This window comes from Quercus lobata, chromosome 6, assembly GCF_001633185.2.
Source record: "Quercus lobata isolate SW786 chromosome 6, ValleyOak3.0 Primary Assembly, whole genome shotgun sequence".
Taxonomy (NCBI): domain Eukaryota; kingdom Viridiplantae; phylum Streptophyta; class Magnoliopsida; order Fagales; family Fagaceae; genus Quercus; species Quercus lobata.
The window spans coordinates 49,133,328-49,149,468 of NC_044909.1; the positions used below are offsets into that span (position 1 = coordinate 49,133,328).

General features: G+C 34.1%; 2 protein-coding genes across 2 annotated transcripts; both read left to right on the forward strand.

Annotated features, from left to right (window-relative positions):
* Window positions 1-2,135: 2,135 nt before the first annotated feature.
* Window positions 2,136-7,775, forward strand: LOC115993825 (DNA-directed RNA polymerases II, IV and V subunit 6A-like). Its single transcript, XM_031117803.1, has 7 exons — window positions 2,136-2,239; window positions 3,829-3,955; window positions 6,244-6,277; window positions 6,371-6,540; window positions 6,622-6,673; window positions 7,380-7,447; window positions 7,613-7,775. Exons 2-7 carry the CDS (start codon window positions 3,921-3,923, stop codon window positions 7,680-7,682), a joined length of 429 nt encoding a protein of 142 aa, XP_030973663.1. The 5' UTR covers window positions 2,136-2,239; window positions 3,829-3,920; the 3' UTR covers window positions 7,683-7,775.
* A 7,163-nt stretch (window positions 7,776-14,938) lies between these two features.
* On the forward strand, window positions 14,939-15,937 carry LOC115950420. The gene has a single exon (XM_031067619.1). The coding sequence runs from the start codon at window positions 14,939-14,941 to the stop codon at window positions 15,935-15,937; it is 999 nt and encodes a 332-aa protein (XP_030923479.1).
* Window positions 15,938-16,141: the final 204 nt, after the last annotated feature.

The following is a 16,141-nucleotide window of genomic DNA, read 5'->3' on the forward strand; positions in this document are numbered from 1 at the left end:
AGTAATCAATTTTTTTTGCGAAACTACACTAATGGTCTCTGAAGTTTACCCTGTGAGCGCATTTGGTCCCTTAAGTTTAAAGTGAGCACTATTGGTCCCTAAAGTTTAAAAAATGAGTGATACTAGTCCTTCGGCTAACTTCTGTTAAAAATAATGCTTATATGGCTAACGGAAAATGACGTGACATTTATAATTTTACTGCAGGCACTTATAAACTGACGTGGCAAATTAAGTGTCCTATACTATATCAGCTATTTAATTATAAAGTTGCCATGTTATCTTTAATTGGATTTTATTTATTCTTATGCCAAAAAAAAAAAAAAAAAGATTGGCTTTAGCCCCTCACTCTCTCCTCCCCTTTTTTCCCTTTCTTCGCTTCACCGTTTTCCAGTTTTCTAATCAAGTGGCCGGACCACCTCAAAGCCAACAATAATTTACTGGAAACTCTCTTAACAAAAATCTAGATATGAGTTGAAGAGAACCGCCTTTGAGGATATAAAGTCTTTTACGTAACTCTCTTTCTAATCTAAATTGATTGGCCGTAAATCCTCTCTTGTTAACGAGAGTAGTCTAGTGTCAGGAGCAAGAAATCAACAAATATTTTGAGAACAACAAAAGTGATAGGCAACAAAGATTCCCACAGCGACTACCATTGGTTCATGGCAGAGAAAGAAAAAGGACCAATTTTTTTTCAAATTTTTTTTAAGGAAAATAAAACTTGAATATAATACTTCAAACATTTGAAGATTTATAATGAAACAAATTTAAACATTTTTTCATGCTATTTATGAATCCTTTGGAAACAAATCTAAACAAAGAAACATAAAGATCTTTAGGAGATAAGCAGTCGATGGACATTCATGGAGAATGGCGAAGGACAGAACTTGTGTTGGCTACTGCGGTGGCAACAAAGGCCATTTGGAGGAGTCACTACCGCAAAGGAAGAGCGGCAATTACAGCCACCATGGTTGGGAGAATGGCAGGAAATGAAGATGAAGTGCTTGGGTCACAGGAAGATATTGGAGAGTCTAAGATATTTTTAGCAAATTAAAAAAAATAATGACTCATATGCCATTCATCAGTTTGTAAAAGCACTTGTAATAAACGGTAAAAGATGTATCAGTTGTAAATAATTTTGTAATTTTCTATTAAAAATTCCATATCATTAAAAAAAATGACAACTCAGTATTCCGTTAACCACGTAAACAATACTTCTAACTGAAGTTAACCAAAGGACTGGTACCACTCATTTTTAAAATTTGAGGGACTAATAGCGCTCTCTTGAAACTTGAGGGACTAATTGCGCTCACAGGGTGAACTTTAGGGACCAATGGTATAGTTTCGCCAATTTTTTTCCCTTCACATCATCTTTTTCTATGCTAAAATCAATAGCTATTAGGTAGAAAGTGTCACAATTTTTTCCCTAATACACGGTTTCGTTTTTTATTTATGTTGAATTGTCACATTTTTTATTTTTTTAGTTTATTTTTTCCTCTTATCAAACTTTTCATTCCACCATTATCAATAATTCTCCTTCTCTTATAATTCATATTGATTAGAAATCTAACTACTTTACAATTTGAAATTTTATACCAGATGAAATTCTTCAAAATTGATTTAAAACCAAAACCTTTGAAACTCTCATTATTTTCCACGTCAGTACAATATTTAAATAAAATTATCATTTGATTCTTTAATATTTTTTGGTCTTTCAGAAGTTTTAATATCTGAATTTTTGAATTATTTTTTTCTAGAATCTGAAATTATCTGACAAATTTTTTGTAAATCTTTGCACGTTCAAGCAATGGGTTTTTTTATCAAATTGTAACACAAATTGAAGTTATACAAGAGTAAATCATGCAATAATGTAATTTCTTAATTAATTTAAAATTTTATAAAATTATTTTAATTTACCTTATAAATAAGTAAGTTTCAGTGTATAACACAGGTTAACAACTAGTACGATGAATTGTAAAGCCTTTGTCTTTGGTCAAAGAAACCAATGGTTTTTCTCTTGTAAGCTTGGGATTACTTTAGGAATGAAGGAAGTAAACTTGGGCCCAAAAAGTATTAAGAAACATAATTTTGGGCCAAGAAGATCAAAGTGATGGGGTTAGTTTTAAGTGGGCTTGTTACGCCAATCTCTCTCTTTTCCTCACATTCTCTCACACACAGCACCACACCGTTCTCCAAAGAAGCCACAACTTGGCGACCATTTTTTGATCTTTCGGCCAAATAGGTAAATCTTCCTCCCTTTGAATTTTTTTGTGTGTGTGTTTTGAATGAAAAACCTGAATTGGGGTTCGTTTTAGGGTTGAATTAGTTTGGGTTTAGGGTTGAAATCCTAAACCCCTAAACCCTTAAACTTGAAGAATGTCAGTTTAATAAATGAGATTAAGGTTGGGGTTGTAAGTGTGAAGAATGGGTTGGGCCATGGTTGAATGGGGGCAAAGAGAGTGGGTTCTTAATTTTGGGAGTTGTTATGGGTTGAATGTGAAGAGTTTGGGGGTGGATTTTATTGAGTTGTAATGGCTGGACACCAATCATTGAGTTGGGTTTATATGATTCTCTTGGTTTAGGTTACTCTTCATGGAGTATTCTTGAGATGGTCAGATGGGTGTGTGAAACAAGGTTTTAGTGGTGAGTTTGGAGCGTTAATTTGATGATTTTGGTTTACCAAAGGAATTAGCAACAAGTAAGTTTTGTAAGAACCAGCTAGAGCCTATTAAATGATTAAATCCATAGGGAATATGGGCTAATCTTGTTCATGGCCTTATCATGACAAATGTATAATGTTATGATGTGTTGATGGGTGTATTGATTTTTACCTTTGAACTCACCTTTATAGAATCTAGCTTGTGAGTTTTGGAGTATAGGGTTTGGTTTTGCCAGACGCACTAGGTAAGTAGTATTTGCTAATTTGGGCAGTTTTCTCAAAGATGGTGTTGACTATCAAACTTTTTTTCGCAATGAAGAAGTAGATATTACAAGAAAGTTTTGAATACTTGTTTATTTGAAAATATTCTGGGATGAGCTAAATCTTATATGAATATGCATGTGTTGATGCTCATTTCAAATATGTGATTGATTCAAATATGGTTTAACTTGCCTATGATTTGCTTTTGGAAAAAGTTATTGACGTTTTGAGAAAGGTAATTATGAATATTTTGCAAAATTATTATGTTGAGACAGTTTCTTTGAATACTTACTGCTTATTTGCGCATTATGTTTTATGATTTGATACGTGTTCTTCTTTGCTTGCAATGATAGGAAAGTATCATGAGATTGAAATTATATGTTTTAGAAAGATTTACAAAGCACATGAAATTGATTGGTTTTGAAACAAACTTGTTATGAGCACTTTGAGATGACTTTGAAACCCTAAGACAAGTTGTGAGTAGTGGCTTGGTACCATAGCTAAGTCCCAAAGAGGGCAGTGCACTGTTGGTAGCTCCAAAGAGGGAATGTACTTTGCGTAGGTTCCAAGGCCGGAGTGTGGCCAACTTTAGGTTCCAAAGAGGGAGCCGCACCAAAGGGTCACAGTCCAGGGGACTGCACAACTTAGTCAACAAAGTGTAAACGTAGACCACTAGTAGAAATCCCTAGGGATGTTTTTCTGTGTTTGTATTCAAATATTACAATGTTATTGCTCATAGGGAACTGTATTGTCTTGTTAAATCTTTCTGTATCTGTGTTTAAGTTTTAAGATATTTTCCTACAGTGATGTTTGAGAAATATCTGCATTTTAAATCTTGACTGATTTTTCAAAGTAGTGAACTTGTTGAAAAGGTAATATTTTTACTGAACCAGCTTGTTTCTACGCCCCAGGTAATCAAGTCCTACATACTATTTAGTTCTTTGACTAAGAGTGTTGGTGACGAAGCCAAGTGTAGAGGGAAAAGCTTCTTCAGCAATCAACAATGGCTGATGAAGATTACAACGATTTGGACATGGGGTTCTCTCTCTCTCTCTCTCTCTCCACACACATGCACACATATATAGATGCTTTAGGGTTTATTTTTGCATTGATTTGTATTTCTATGCACTCCGTTTGGTTGCTGAACAAAGATGAGTTAGAAAAAGAAATCAAAACCTTTAAATGTTCGATGGTCTTGTATTTGAGGAAACAAGTCACCTAAGAAAATTATTTGCTATGTATGCATATATACACATACAGTTTGAGTTTTCTGAGCAACCAAAAATAGTGGTTAATTGGATAAATATTTTAGTTGCTTACTTTATTTTTATCAGTGATTGAACAAATAAGTTAATATATGATGGTGACCAAATTTATGTTGTTTAGATGTGACAGTATTGCATTCATTATAACTTGTTAGTCTTTTGTGTAGCAAGGAGATATGCAAACACTAGAGGGCAACTTTGTATTATTTACTGGTCTTTTCGTGTGTGGTAAGTGGTTTAGCAAAAGATATATGTAAGAAAAACTGGTATTAAATCTGTTGGTAAGTGGTTTAGCAAAAGATATATGTAAGAAAAACTGGTATTAAATCTGTATCTTGAATCAACTTTTCTGTGATTTGTTGGCCGAAGGTTGGATTAAAAACTTGAAATTATAGAATAGATTATGTGATCTATGTGATTCGAGATGGGTGAATTTGATAAATTGCTGTAAAAAAACACTTCGTTTAATGTTTTTGATATCCATTAAGGAAGAGACAAAGAGCTGATTTTGGGTAGGATAAGATGGCAGAAAAGATACACGTGTCTGCTTGGTTGTTGTTGCCTTTTGATATTCATTATTTATGATAAACACTATTACTGTTATGGATAGAATAGACTCAATATTAATTTATTGGCTTTTTGTGGGGAGCTTAATGCAGAGATGAAACTAACGTGCGCATCTTCTTAATTAAGGGTGCTTGTGATACCCACTGATTATGATATGGTTTGTGCAAAAGAACCTCAAAATGATTGTTATGGGAATTTGGGCTCCTTTTGGTTAAGATAGTTGGGGTACTCTTGGAACAATGTTTATCACCATGTCAATATAGCATTAGGTAAAGAATGTTACTCCAAGGGATACACTGGTAGTCAGAATATGGAAGGGCACAAAGTGGGTTTTGAAAAAAAGGGGTTGGATTAAAGTTATTCAGTTGCCACCAGCCTGTAAAAGTTCCAATTCAAATGCTCTAAATGCGCTTTTGTAAATGCTGTCCTAAGGAGTGGCTTGCCTGCCTTTTCTTTTGGTTCCTAGTCTATAGGTCCAATTAATCTGCTAGCCTGGCCTCTAGGATTATCTTTTTCTTAACCTAATGATTGTCTGAAATCTATCTAAAATTAGCAAAAAGCTTGCTGTATCATATTCGTTTAGCTTGTGTGGAACTTCACCATGTTAAAACAATGCAGTTTTAAAAACTTCATATTTCTTTTGAATGGACGCTTACTGATGACTGCAATGCTAGCATTAGCCGTTTTTAAGAACAATCTTTTTAATCTAAGCAACCGCATTTCTTTGATAAGTGAGTGTGGGCCCCAAGGGGAGAAGGGGGAAGGAAATATTTGAACTAGTGACATCCACTTCATGAGGCGTGGTCTCTAAGACTATCTTGCATTAAGATGACATCTTCTTGGACTACTACTATCTTGCATTTTGTTCACACTATCATGTCCATATGTTCTAATTTTGATAACTCTTATCCCTCCTTCCCTCCCTCCCTCCTCCACACCCTCCCCACTCCCCCAAAAAAGGCTGAAGATGGCCCCATCAATTCTACATTTATATGCATTCATATTCCCCCACTTTGGCCTTTGGAAGGAAAAATCCTGGCCCCACAAATTTCTGACGTTCATTTCTTGCATAGCTTGCAATTATCATCCCTTTATATACCCAGCATGAGCTTTGAAAGTAGTCAGTGGTAGATATAAACTATAAAAGTTGGATCCAAAAATTGGAGGATGCATACATGCTGCATGGCATGAGTTTATGTTTACTAATTAGTTGCCTCAGTTGTCCCTGGTGCACATTTACTTCTGACATAAGTTATAAGATGTTAAAACATGGCTCTTCTGATTAATTGTGATGGTTTTGCATGACAGCATTTTAGATGCAGATGACATTCAAATGTTTGTCCCTTGAAAGTTGAAACTCAATCGATTCCTTGCAGTGATTTTTACCGTTCTGTATGATTCTATGCTTGGCATTGGTGGCTCAAATATCTAATTCTAGACCTGTAATTTTTTACATACCTGTTAAAAGGTGCCTTATGAAATTTTTTGCTGCAGATATGAGGATGAGCCCCCAGAGCCCGAGATCGAGGTAGACATTGATTTGCTTCCTGAAAGCATATGATGAACTGAATTTATGTTTTTTAAAACAAATTGACTAGCATATTGGATAAATGATGGACAGGAAGGTGCAGAGGAGGATTTAGAGAACAATGCCAATGAAGATGCTCCGGTAGAGATTGAAGGTGAGGAGAGAGAAGAGCAGGAACCAGTTGAACGTCCTCGTAAGACCTCAAAGTACATGACAAAATATGAGCGTGCCAGAATATTGGGTACCCGTGCTCTGCAGATCAGGTTTTCTTTGTTTGCACTTACAGTCTAATTTATGCTGACGAAGTTGGGTGGATTCCATAATATATCCCTCTCTCTGTGCAGTATGAACGCACCTGTGATGGTTGAGTTGGAGGGTGAAACTGACCCACTTGAGGTTAGATTCTCTAACAGCCATGTTAAATGACATTTTTAAATGCAGTTCCTTTCATTCTTCTCATTTTCTTTCAGCTTATGTATGCAAATGGACCTTGATTAGTCAGGATACCCCCTGTCAAACCCACAGAATGCTGCTATCAAACCTCCAACCCATTGTATTTATGAAATGACTGTTGGTTCTTTTGTCACTATTTTTTGGTCAGAGAATACGTACAAGAAGTTCACTTTAGTGTCACGAAATAGAGTAGGACATCTATATTAGACTTGGCAGTTAGTTAAATTATCTACTAATATTCCACGACTCTTAATCTACAAAGGTCTGGTCTAGAATAGGTGATAGCTTCACTTTTTCAGGATGATAAAGTGGAGTTTACCTTGTGTGTTGTAATCTATCATGTTTCTAGACAAGAATGGTAAAAAATTTCAGAGTCAAAATTCTTATGATCTTATTTGGGGCGTGTTTGTATTAGAAGCGAGAGATGCTACGTCCACAACATTTTTACAATATTTTCACAACAAATCATAGGTGGTTAGTTGTTATTAGTTCAAATTTGAACCTAACACTAAGATTACTTTTTTACTCCAACAATAATAACTAGTAACAATCTACCACTTAAGATTTATTGTAAAAATGTTGTGAAAATGTTGTGGACATATAATTTCTCATTAGAAGCAGTTAGTGACACCTTATTCATACATTTCAGATTGCAATGAAGGAGCTTCGTGAGCGGAAAATACCTTTCACCATCCGCCGCTACTTGCCAGATGGAAGGTGAGGTTCTTATTTCGAAATTTCTGAAATTTTGTAACACTTAACGTTGTAAAGCTATGAAAAAAATTTATTTGACAATTGTGCTTCTATGTGAGAGCTATTTTTTTTTGGGCACGTGTCTGATATATGCTCATTCGTTTTACTTGGTTGTATGAATTTTAACAGTTATGAAGACTGGGGAGTTGATGAACTGATTGTGGAAGACTCATGGAAGAGGCAAGTGGGTGGCGATTGATCAGTCATTAATTGGACTAAGGGATTTCTGAATGATGTGAATTCAAAGTTTGTAGCTCCCTATTTTTGGCCCCCCCACCCAAAAAAAAAAAAATACTGGTTTAACTTCAGACTACTGATCCTAAGTGCGTTAATCTCGTACGTAACTCACATTTAGTAGTGATGTAGTTATTATTATTATTATTATTATTATTTATTTTTAATTATATGCCTGCAAATTTGCAATAATCAAAACTAGGGATGACAATTTTGTCGCATCCCGCTTGACTCGCCCTTCCCTGTTTCACCCCATGCAAGTTTTCTCCGCCCCGCAAAGGTGATGAGGCGGAGATGGGGTGGGATTTTAGCCCCACTCCACGAGGCAGGGATGACTTTAGACTTTTTAGACCTAACCCGTCCCGTTGCCCTGCCCCACATTGATAATATTGATAAGTGTTAAATTGTAAATTTTTCATACCCTAAAATCTTACTATTTAAAAAATATATGAACTTATTTTATTCTATTCAACAAGGCTTTTTGCCTTTTTTTTTTTTTTTAGCAAGGTTGGAAATAAGGTACCAATTTTAATGTTTTCTTTTGTCTTTATTATAAACAAATTAATAAACTATTGAATCATTGATTTTGTATTTTGAAATTTTTGTTTTTGTTGTAATATTGTCTTGTTAAACACTTTAATAATATTATTCAATTTTTGCTAAAAATTAGCTTGATTTGATGGGATAAATTTATTTGTAATTTCAAATATATTTTTATTAACAAAACAAGTTTTATTTAAAACAATTGTAATACTTGTAGGCAAATTAATAAAATGTAGAGTTTTACAGGATGGGGCGGGGCTTCGTGGGGCCTCAAGGGAAGGAAATGGGGTAAGAAAATTTTCTCTGTCAAGTAGAGCAAGGCAGGGATGGGATGAGACAAAACAATGCGAGGCGGGGGCAAATACTCCATCCTTTAGACCTACTTCATCCCGTTGCCATCCCTAATCAAAACCATACTCTCCAATGAATTAATATGACGGTTCATTGTTTAACCATCATTTGCTCAATAATTAATAATTTTAAAATTGTTTTTAAAATAAAAAATTAGAGTAGCCAGTAATAAATTTATACATAAATATGTAACTATTATAAATATTAATGTTAAAATAAAATAGTAATGTTAGTCCCCAAAGTTCATAATTTTTTTAAAGAATGACAAAATAGGGTTTTAGAATTGATATTTTAGTTTTACGGGGAAAAAAAGAATTGAAATCTATATTATCGTCAACATTTCAAAATTAAAAACCCTTCCAATAGATGTAAACTATGGGAAAAAAAAGAAGAAGGTTAGTCATCTGGTTAAAAGAACTAAAAGCTTATTTTATTTTATTTTAATTTTAGAAAGAAAAGAATTAGAATCTTGGAAAATCAAATAAATCTGAGGGTTTTGTTCTTAAAACTCAACAGACCGAATGAGGCTTTGTGAATTATGTTTAGAATTCAAAAAATAGCTCATGGATTAATGTAAATCTAAAAGAGAAATGTTATATTTATAATATTTTCATAATATTTTCATAACAAATCTTAAGTTTACTATACAAAAAAGTAATTTTAGTGACCAACTATGATTTATTGTGAAAATGATAAAAAAAAAAAAAAAAATTATCAATGTGTGGGCCTTTTTCTATTGGAATAGTTGGCAATGAAAAATAAGGGTCAATATAATTAAGAATTTTCATAAACAAAAGGAAGATACAAAAAATGCTCATCTTACTTGGTGTAAGATCCTATTTTATTTATCGTGAAATTGATGTCATTTCATGAAAATTTAATTTTTATATTGAAAGGATCAATTAGGATACTAAGGGTACGTTTGGTACACTGAATGTAAATTACATTAGGAATAGTAATCTTTATTACTGGGAATAGAAGACATTGTAATGGAATAACTATTACTATTCATAAGTTTGGTTGTTACATATAGAAAGCTTGTAAAAGATGATGTATAAGGAAATTTTATATTTTTGGAAATATATTAATTTTAAAACCTATTATATATACTAAGGAATAGCTATTACATCCATTTTAAAGAGGAATAACTATTCTTCAATTTAAAGAATAGTCATTCTAATGTAATAACTAATCCATGTAATAAAGATGCAACCAAATGACCGAATTACTATTACACATGAATAACATTCCATTATAGGAGCTATTACAGCATACCAAACGTACTCTAAGTATTACTATGCAGCGAATTTATCAAATTATTATCAAGTAAGCTTTTTTATTTTTTTTGAGAGTTTTAATCTTAGTGCCCGCTCCTGATGATAGCTTTTTATTATCCATTACCAAATTACCAATGAAGCTAGATATGTGATCATTGATCACAATTACGAGATTATAAACTACAAAACAAGTTACCAAGAAATAAAATAATATAATAAAAGCAATAAAAACATGGGACAGATGATATGGTGACGAAATGGAAAATCAATGGAAAAATATCCAAAGGAAAAACAATTAATACAATTCATTATTGGAATAAGAGTTACAGATTGAATAAAAAAACCTTTGTCCTTAGACATTACCTAGTACTAGTAGTTGAACTTAAACCTTTGTCCTTGGACATTACCAATAGTTGCACTTATTGTTTCATGACTTCTGAACACTAACGACTCACACTAGTACCTCTGAACGACTCCAAGGAATAACCTCAAAGATTTGATGTCGCAATGAACGTCACTGGGATGAAGGCTCTGTGGTTTCAACTCTTTGATCACTCAACAATACCGTTGAAGATATGTCTCTATTAGGGGTGTGCATGGGTCGAGTTGGGTCGGGTTGAGGGGAGTTTTTGACCCAACCCACCATGGTGGGTAAAAAAAAAACCCAACTCAACCCAACCCATCACATAAGTCCAACCCAACCCACATGGGTCGGGTTGGGTCGGGTTGAACCCATGGGTTTGAAATTTATTATTATTATTATTAAATTGAGTAGAAAAAAAAATATTAAAATATTAAAAAAACCTAAAGATTAGTATCAATGTAACTCCTTAAAGGCAAACAACATTAATGACTAAACAACAATAGTAATTTATTAGGATTTGTGTGAACTAATTGGCTTTTATATAGAATAGGAAGAACTGGCTATTTAAAAAAAAATTATTAATTATATAATATATTATATATATATATATATATATTAAATTAGTATTAGTAGGAGAAACTAAGGAAATGCTGCTCTACAACTGTTTTTTTTTTAATTATTAAATATATAATATATATTTATATATATAAATATATATATATATATATATAAAAGTGTCCTACAATTGATTTAAAAAAAATTATTAAATATAAAAATATATTTTAAATATATATTAAATATGGGTGGGTCGGGTTGGATTTGGCGGGTTTGTAATTTTATGACCCAAACCCAACCCAACCCGCCATAAAATTTTTTTTTGTAACCCAACCCAACCCACCAAGCCTTAAAAACCGACCCAACCCGGTGGGTCGGGTTGGGTTGGGTCGGGTTTGGCGGGTCGATGGGTTTTCTGCACACCCCTAGTCTCTATGCTCTCTCTGTACTCACGGGTTGAAAGGTTCAAGCTTTGATGTGTAATATACTAATATGTGTCTCTCAAAAAATCTACCTTAACAGTCGTAATGAACTCATGAGATCACAAAATAGAGGTTTGGATGTTCTCTTTCGTTTCTTTGATTTCTAGCCTTAGTTGCACTGAAAGTAGTGTATAAAAGTCTTTGTATAGGCATAACAAATAGGGTTTAATAAGAGCACAACTCCAACCTCATTAAAACGTGTCAAAAAATAGAGTAAATGAATTTTGATTGATTGAGTTGTTGTCGAATATCAATTGAAAATCATCTTTCAATCTATCAAGAAGAGACCGAAAGTCTGTTGAAATCTTGAGTTCGATGGATTGAGAGTTGATTGAAAGGTAATCGAAATTCAGACAAAATGATTTCTTTTAACTACATGTATATAATTCATTCTTGAACATTGAATGACATATTACAGACTTATTGATTATTACATTGTCATGGAATCTTCTAATCTAAATCCTAACATACATACATACATACATACTTGTGTATGATATCACAGTACTAAAAATTCACACTTTTAATAGATTAAATCTCTCGTTTTCAATTGAAGTTTTTGTTCGTTGTGACATGCTTCAGCCCTTTTGCTTGCTTCTTTTGTTGCCCACTGCACATATTAACAATTAATATGTCAGTGTCCTTTTTCCCATTTCCAAAATTAGAACTTTGCTCATCAGCCCGCAAATATGTTTGTGGCTGTTCCCATGCACTTCTCTCCATGTCTTTAAGGTGAATTCCACACTCTGCATAATCGGCACCTGCCATTGCTAGAGCTTCAATAGACATTATTGCTTGCTTCAGAGTTCTCTCACATTATTTTCATTTCCCATTGATTCAGATAATGGTATTTATAGGTTCTAATACATATTCCCAAAACAGAGGGTAATTAACAAACAAACAGAATCTAGTAACTGCCCAATCTTCTAATAACACACTGTTAACACATGACTAACAGTAGCTATACAGTTTATTACTTCCTCCGTTCCAAATTGTTGGTCTTATATTCCATTTTGGGATGATCCAAAATATTGCATTGTTTCTAAAAAGTAAATGTCATTCTTTTTTTTTTATAGCTTAAATTAATGAGAATAATTTTGAAAATTGATACATTTTTAAGGTATAAATTTTACGAGGACATTCAACTGGTTCTCGCTCTTCTCCCTCCTCACCTTCAATCTCTACTAGATTATCTTAAACCTTTGTCCTTGGACATTACCAATAGTTGAACTTATTGCTTCATAACTTTTGAACTCTTTCTATATGAAATCCTTCATGAACAACGAACACTATTACCTCTGACCAACGAACACTAGTACTTCTGACCGACTCCAAGGAACAACCTCAAAGACTTGATGTCACAATGAACGTCACTGGGATTAAGGCTTTGTGGTTCTAGTAACTGCATAATCTTCTAATAACTAACTGTTAACACATGACTAACACGTGAGTAGCTATACAGTTTATTACTTCCTTCGTCTCAAATTGTTGGTCTTGTATTCTATTTTGGGATGATCCAAAATATTGCATTGTTTCAAAACTTAGAAGCCACTAGTTTACTAATTTTCCTATTATACCCCTACTTTATTTTTGGGATTATTATAAAAAAAATCTCAACTAATGTATTGTAGTAGCCGGCCAAGAGTATTTTTATATATATTTCATTTAAAGGATAAGTTTGAATTTGAAAGCAAGCCAATAGTGTTCATGGACAGAACTATCATTGGACTAGGGCGGCAATGCCCCCCCCCCCCCCCAATTTAAAAAATATATATATATATATATTATTATATATATATATGTGTTAGCAATTTTGTTATATAAAATTATATTTTTGTTTCCCTTAAACAATATTATTGATTCTTTTAAGCATAATACTATACTCACAAGCTTTTTTTACAACATTTTTACAAACTATTTTGGTAGCAGATTCTTATTGGTTCGCATAATAGGCCCACCACTCACATCATTTTTTTACTTACCAGTAACCACTTATCATATCTATAATTTATAAAAAAAGCTTGTAGTTCTAGCATTTTCCTCATTTTAGTAACCATAAAAAAAAAAAAAAAAAATTTATAGATCTAAATCTAAAACAAAATATACAAGCCCAAAAAAATAGCTCAACAACAAAAATGACCAATAGTAAAACTAAAAAAATTAAGCTTAATTAACCAATTTTATCCAAAATAAATAACCATGCCCTTTAAAAAATTCTAAACAAAAATAATTGTTTTCTTACTCACACAAAAAAATAAAATAAAAAATAAAAAATCTTAGCAGCTAAGTTGTAGCAAAGTCAGAAGTTGAAACCGCTACATACAGTCAATAGTAAAGCCGCTCCCTCTAACTCAAAGTTATGGCTTCGTCCCTGATAGTGTTTGAATTGTATAGAAGTATGTTTTTTAGGTTTGATTTTATTTTATTCATTGAAAAGAAAACCCAAAATTAATGGCTAAACACCAAAATGTTGATTGTTTTTAGAAATCCAATTTTTTAAGTTGTAAGTTAAATGTATAAATTTTCAAAACTATTCTTGTAAGGACGCAATTTGAGTCCTTCGCCCAAAGGATAAATGAACTGAGGTCCAAAAAGCCCAATGCAATGAATTTGTAGAGAGTGGGTTGGAAAACTAGACTTTAATGAATCAGACAACAAGTAAAGTGGATTCAGATGACAAGGAAACGGAGATAGACTGGATTAATCTAAAGAAAATCGTCCTCAGCACAGTCTGAGGAGATCAATTCTTATATATTTCTCTCAAATTTGATTACAAGTTCAATTCTTGATTGCTACAGTGTTTTTCTCTTAATTTCTCGATCCCCATCTCTTAGGGTCTCTTTTCTATTTTATACTATCTTCCCCCTTCATCTCCACATTCCACATGCATATCAGATTGTTGGTGTTGATCCTTGTCCCATCAGCACTTTCCTGAAATCTTTGGGTAGTAACTATAAGGTTGAAAGTTACTGTTTAGGTATCACTTCCTTATTAATAAGGCTAGAGAGTTAACTGCAGAGCATTTAATGCGGTGGTAGCAGCTTTCCTTTTAGATATTTCATAGTCTCCTTATATCATGTTCCTTCTTGATACTTCTCCTCATCAGTGGATTTGTCCGGAATGTTGTTTTTGATGTCAGACCATACCTTCCGACCTCGGCTTTGCTTAGCCGAGGAGGCATTCCTTCTCAGACCGCCTTTTTGGATTATTATGATCACACTTCACCTCTTCACTTACTAACACGGATTCTCATGAAAGTGTTGATTCATCCTTAGATAGCCTAACATCCTCGGATTAGGCCCCTGACCCAATATATACATTAATATGGGCTCCTAGGCCTATCATCCCTACAATTCTCATTAATTTAAGCTATAAAAAAAGGAATAACATTTATTTTATAAATAAAGTTAATAGTAAGATAAGAATTTTATTTATTAATATTAAAAATACGACTTTATTTTAATACATAACAAAATGGAATAGAGGATAGACTCTCTTCCAAAAGAGGTTGTAGAAAAAGAGCGGTTGATAATAGGAAGAATATCACAAGCTTTTCATTTACTAAGTTTATATCATTGATCTCTCTCTGAGGCTTATCACTTGGAAAGTTCATGCAATATGCATGAGCGTATGCATGTGTGAAAACAGTATGACTAAGTGGAATTATATAGGTCAGAACATTGGTATTCAATTGGTGTCTGCAGTGAGCGCTTCTATTGACCATTGGTTCTCTTGGAGAGAGAGAAAACACACTAAGAACCAACTTACATGTGTAACATATGAGCTCTCCCGTGTGAGCTCCCTAGGACTCTCCCGTGAAGAAGAAGCAGAACTAAGACGCAGCACTAAGAAAGCCAAGGAATCCCACACATCTGAGCCTCCCACTGATGTCAGGCAGCAAGGGAATAGCTTTTCCGCTCCTTTTGGAGCACAAGGACCAAGCTTATCCTTTAAGGATAAGCTGATAGGTGAAATACCAGGTGCCTATACACAGGCATTTGACTTCACTAGATACATTGAGAACGAGATGGAAGCGGAAGCAACAGTAAAGGTCATTAGGGAAGGGTTCGCTGCTGTCAACCTTTCTAAGGAAACCAAGCAACGAATTAGAGCCAACTGGACCAATGCACTCATCATTAAGGTGTATGGGAGACCGGTTGGTTTTAACTACCTTCACTCAAGGATTCATTCTCTCCGGAAGCCCACAGGGAGACTTGACTGCGTCGACCTGGGTTGTGAGTTTTTCCTTATCCGTTTTTCCTGTAGAGAAGATCATGACATGGTGTTGAAGAAAGGCCCCTGGTTTATAGAGGATCACTTTCTAGCTATAAGGCCATGGGAGCCAAATTTCGATCCCGATGAGGCGAACATTGCATCGATTGCTGTCTGGGTAAGGCTTCCAAAGCTCCCCATTGAATATTATGATGCAGAGGCGCTCAAGGAAATTGGTCAAGCTATTGGTACAGTTCTATGTATCGACACTCATACAGCAACGGAGTCAAGGGGACGATACGCAAGACTTTGTGTGCAAGTCGACATCAACAAACCATTGATATATACTTTATTGATCGGCGGCTTCCACCAAGCAGTGATATACGAGGGAATTAGCAAGCTTTGCTTCTCTTGTGGCAGAGTTGGTCACCGCTGAGAGGCCTGCCACTACATGATAAAAAGCCCAGCTTTTGAGGATCAAGACAAAAACGTACACCCATGCAAGGTGAATGGGAATGAGTAGGAAAATAGTACAGATAACGCCCACGTCTCGGATAATGGAGACAAACCCCACTCAGGACAGGTGGATGTAAACGGGTACGGCCTTTGGCTTGTAGTGACACGTAAAAAGCATGGAAGT

Coding starts and splice junctions, on each gene's coding strand:
- LOC115993825 (XM_031117803.1), top strand. CDS start 3,921: ATGGCTGATGAAGATTACAACGATTTGGACATGGG. Junction 3,956..6,243: donor TACAACGATTTGGACATGGG/GTTCTCTCTCTC, acceptor TTTTTGCTGCAG/ATATGAGGATGAGCCCCCAG. Junction 6,278..6,370: donor CCCCAGAGCCCGAGATCGAG/GTAGACATTGAT, acceptor AATGATGGACAG/GAAGGTGCAGAGGAGGATTT.
- LOC115950420 (XM_031067619.1), top strand. CDS start 14,939: ATGACTAAGTGGAATTATATAGGTCAGAACATTGGTATTCAATTGGTG.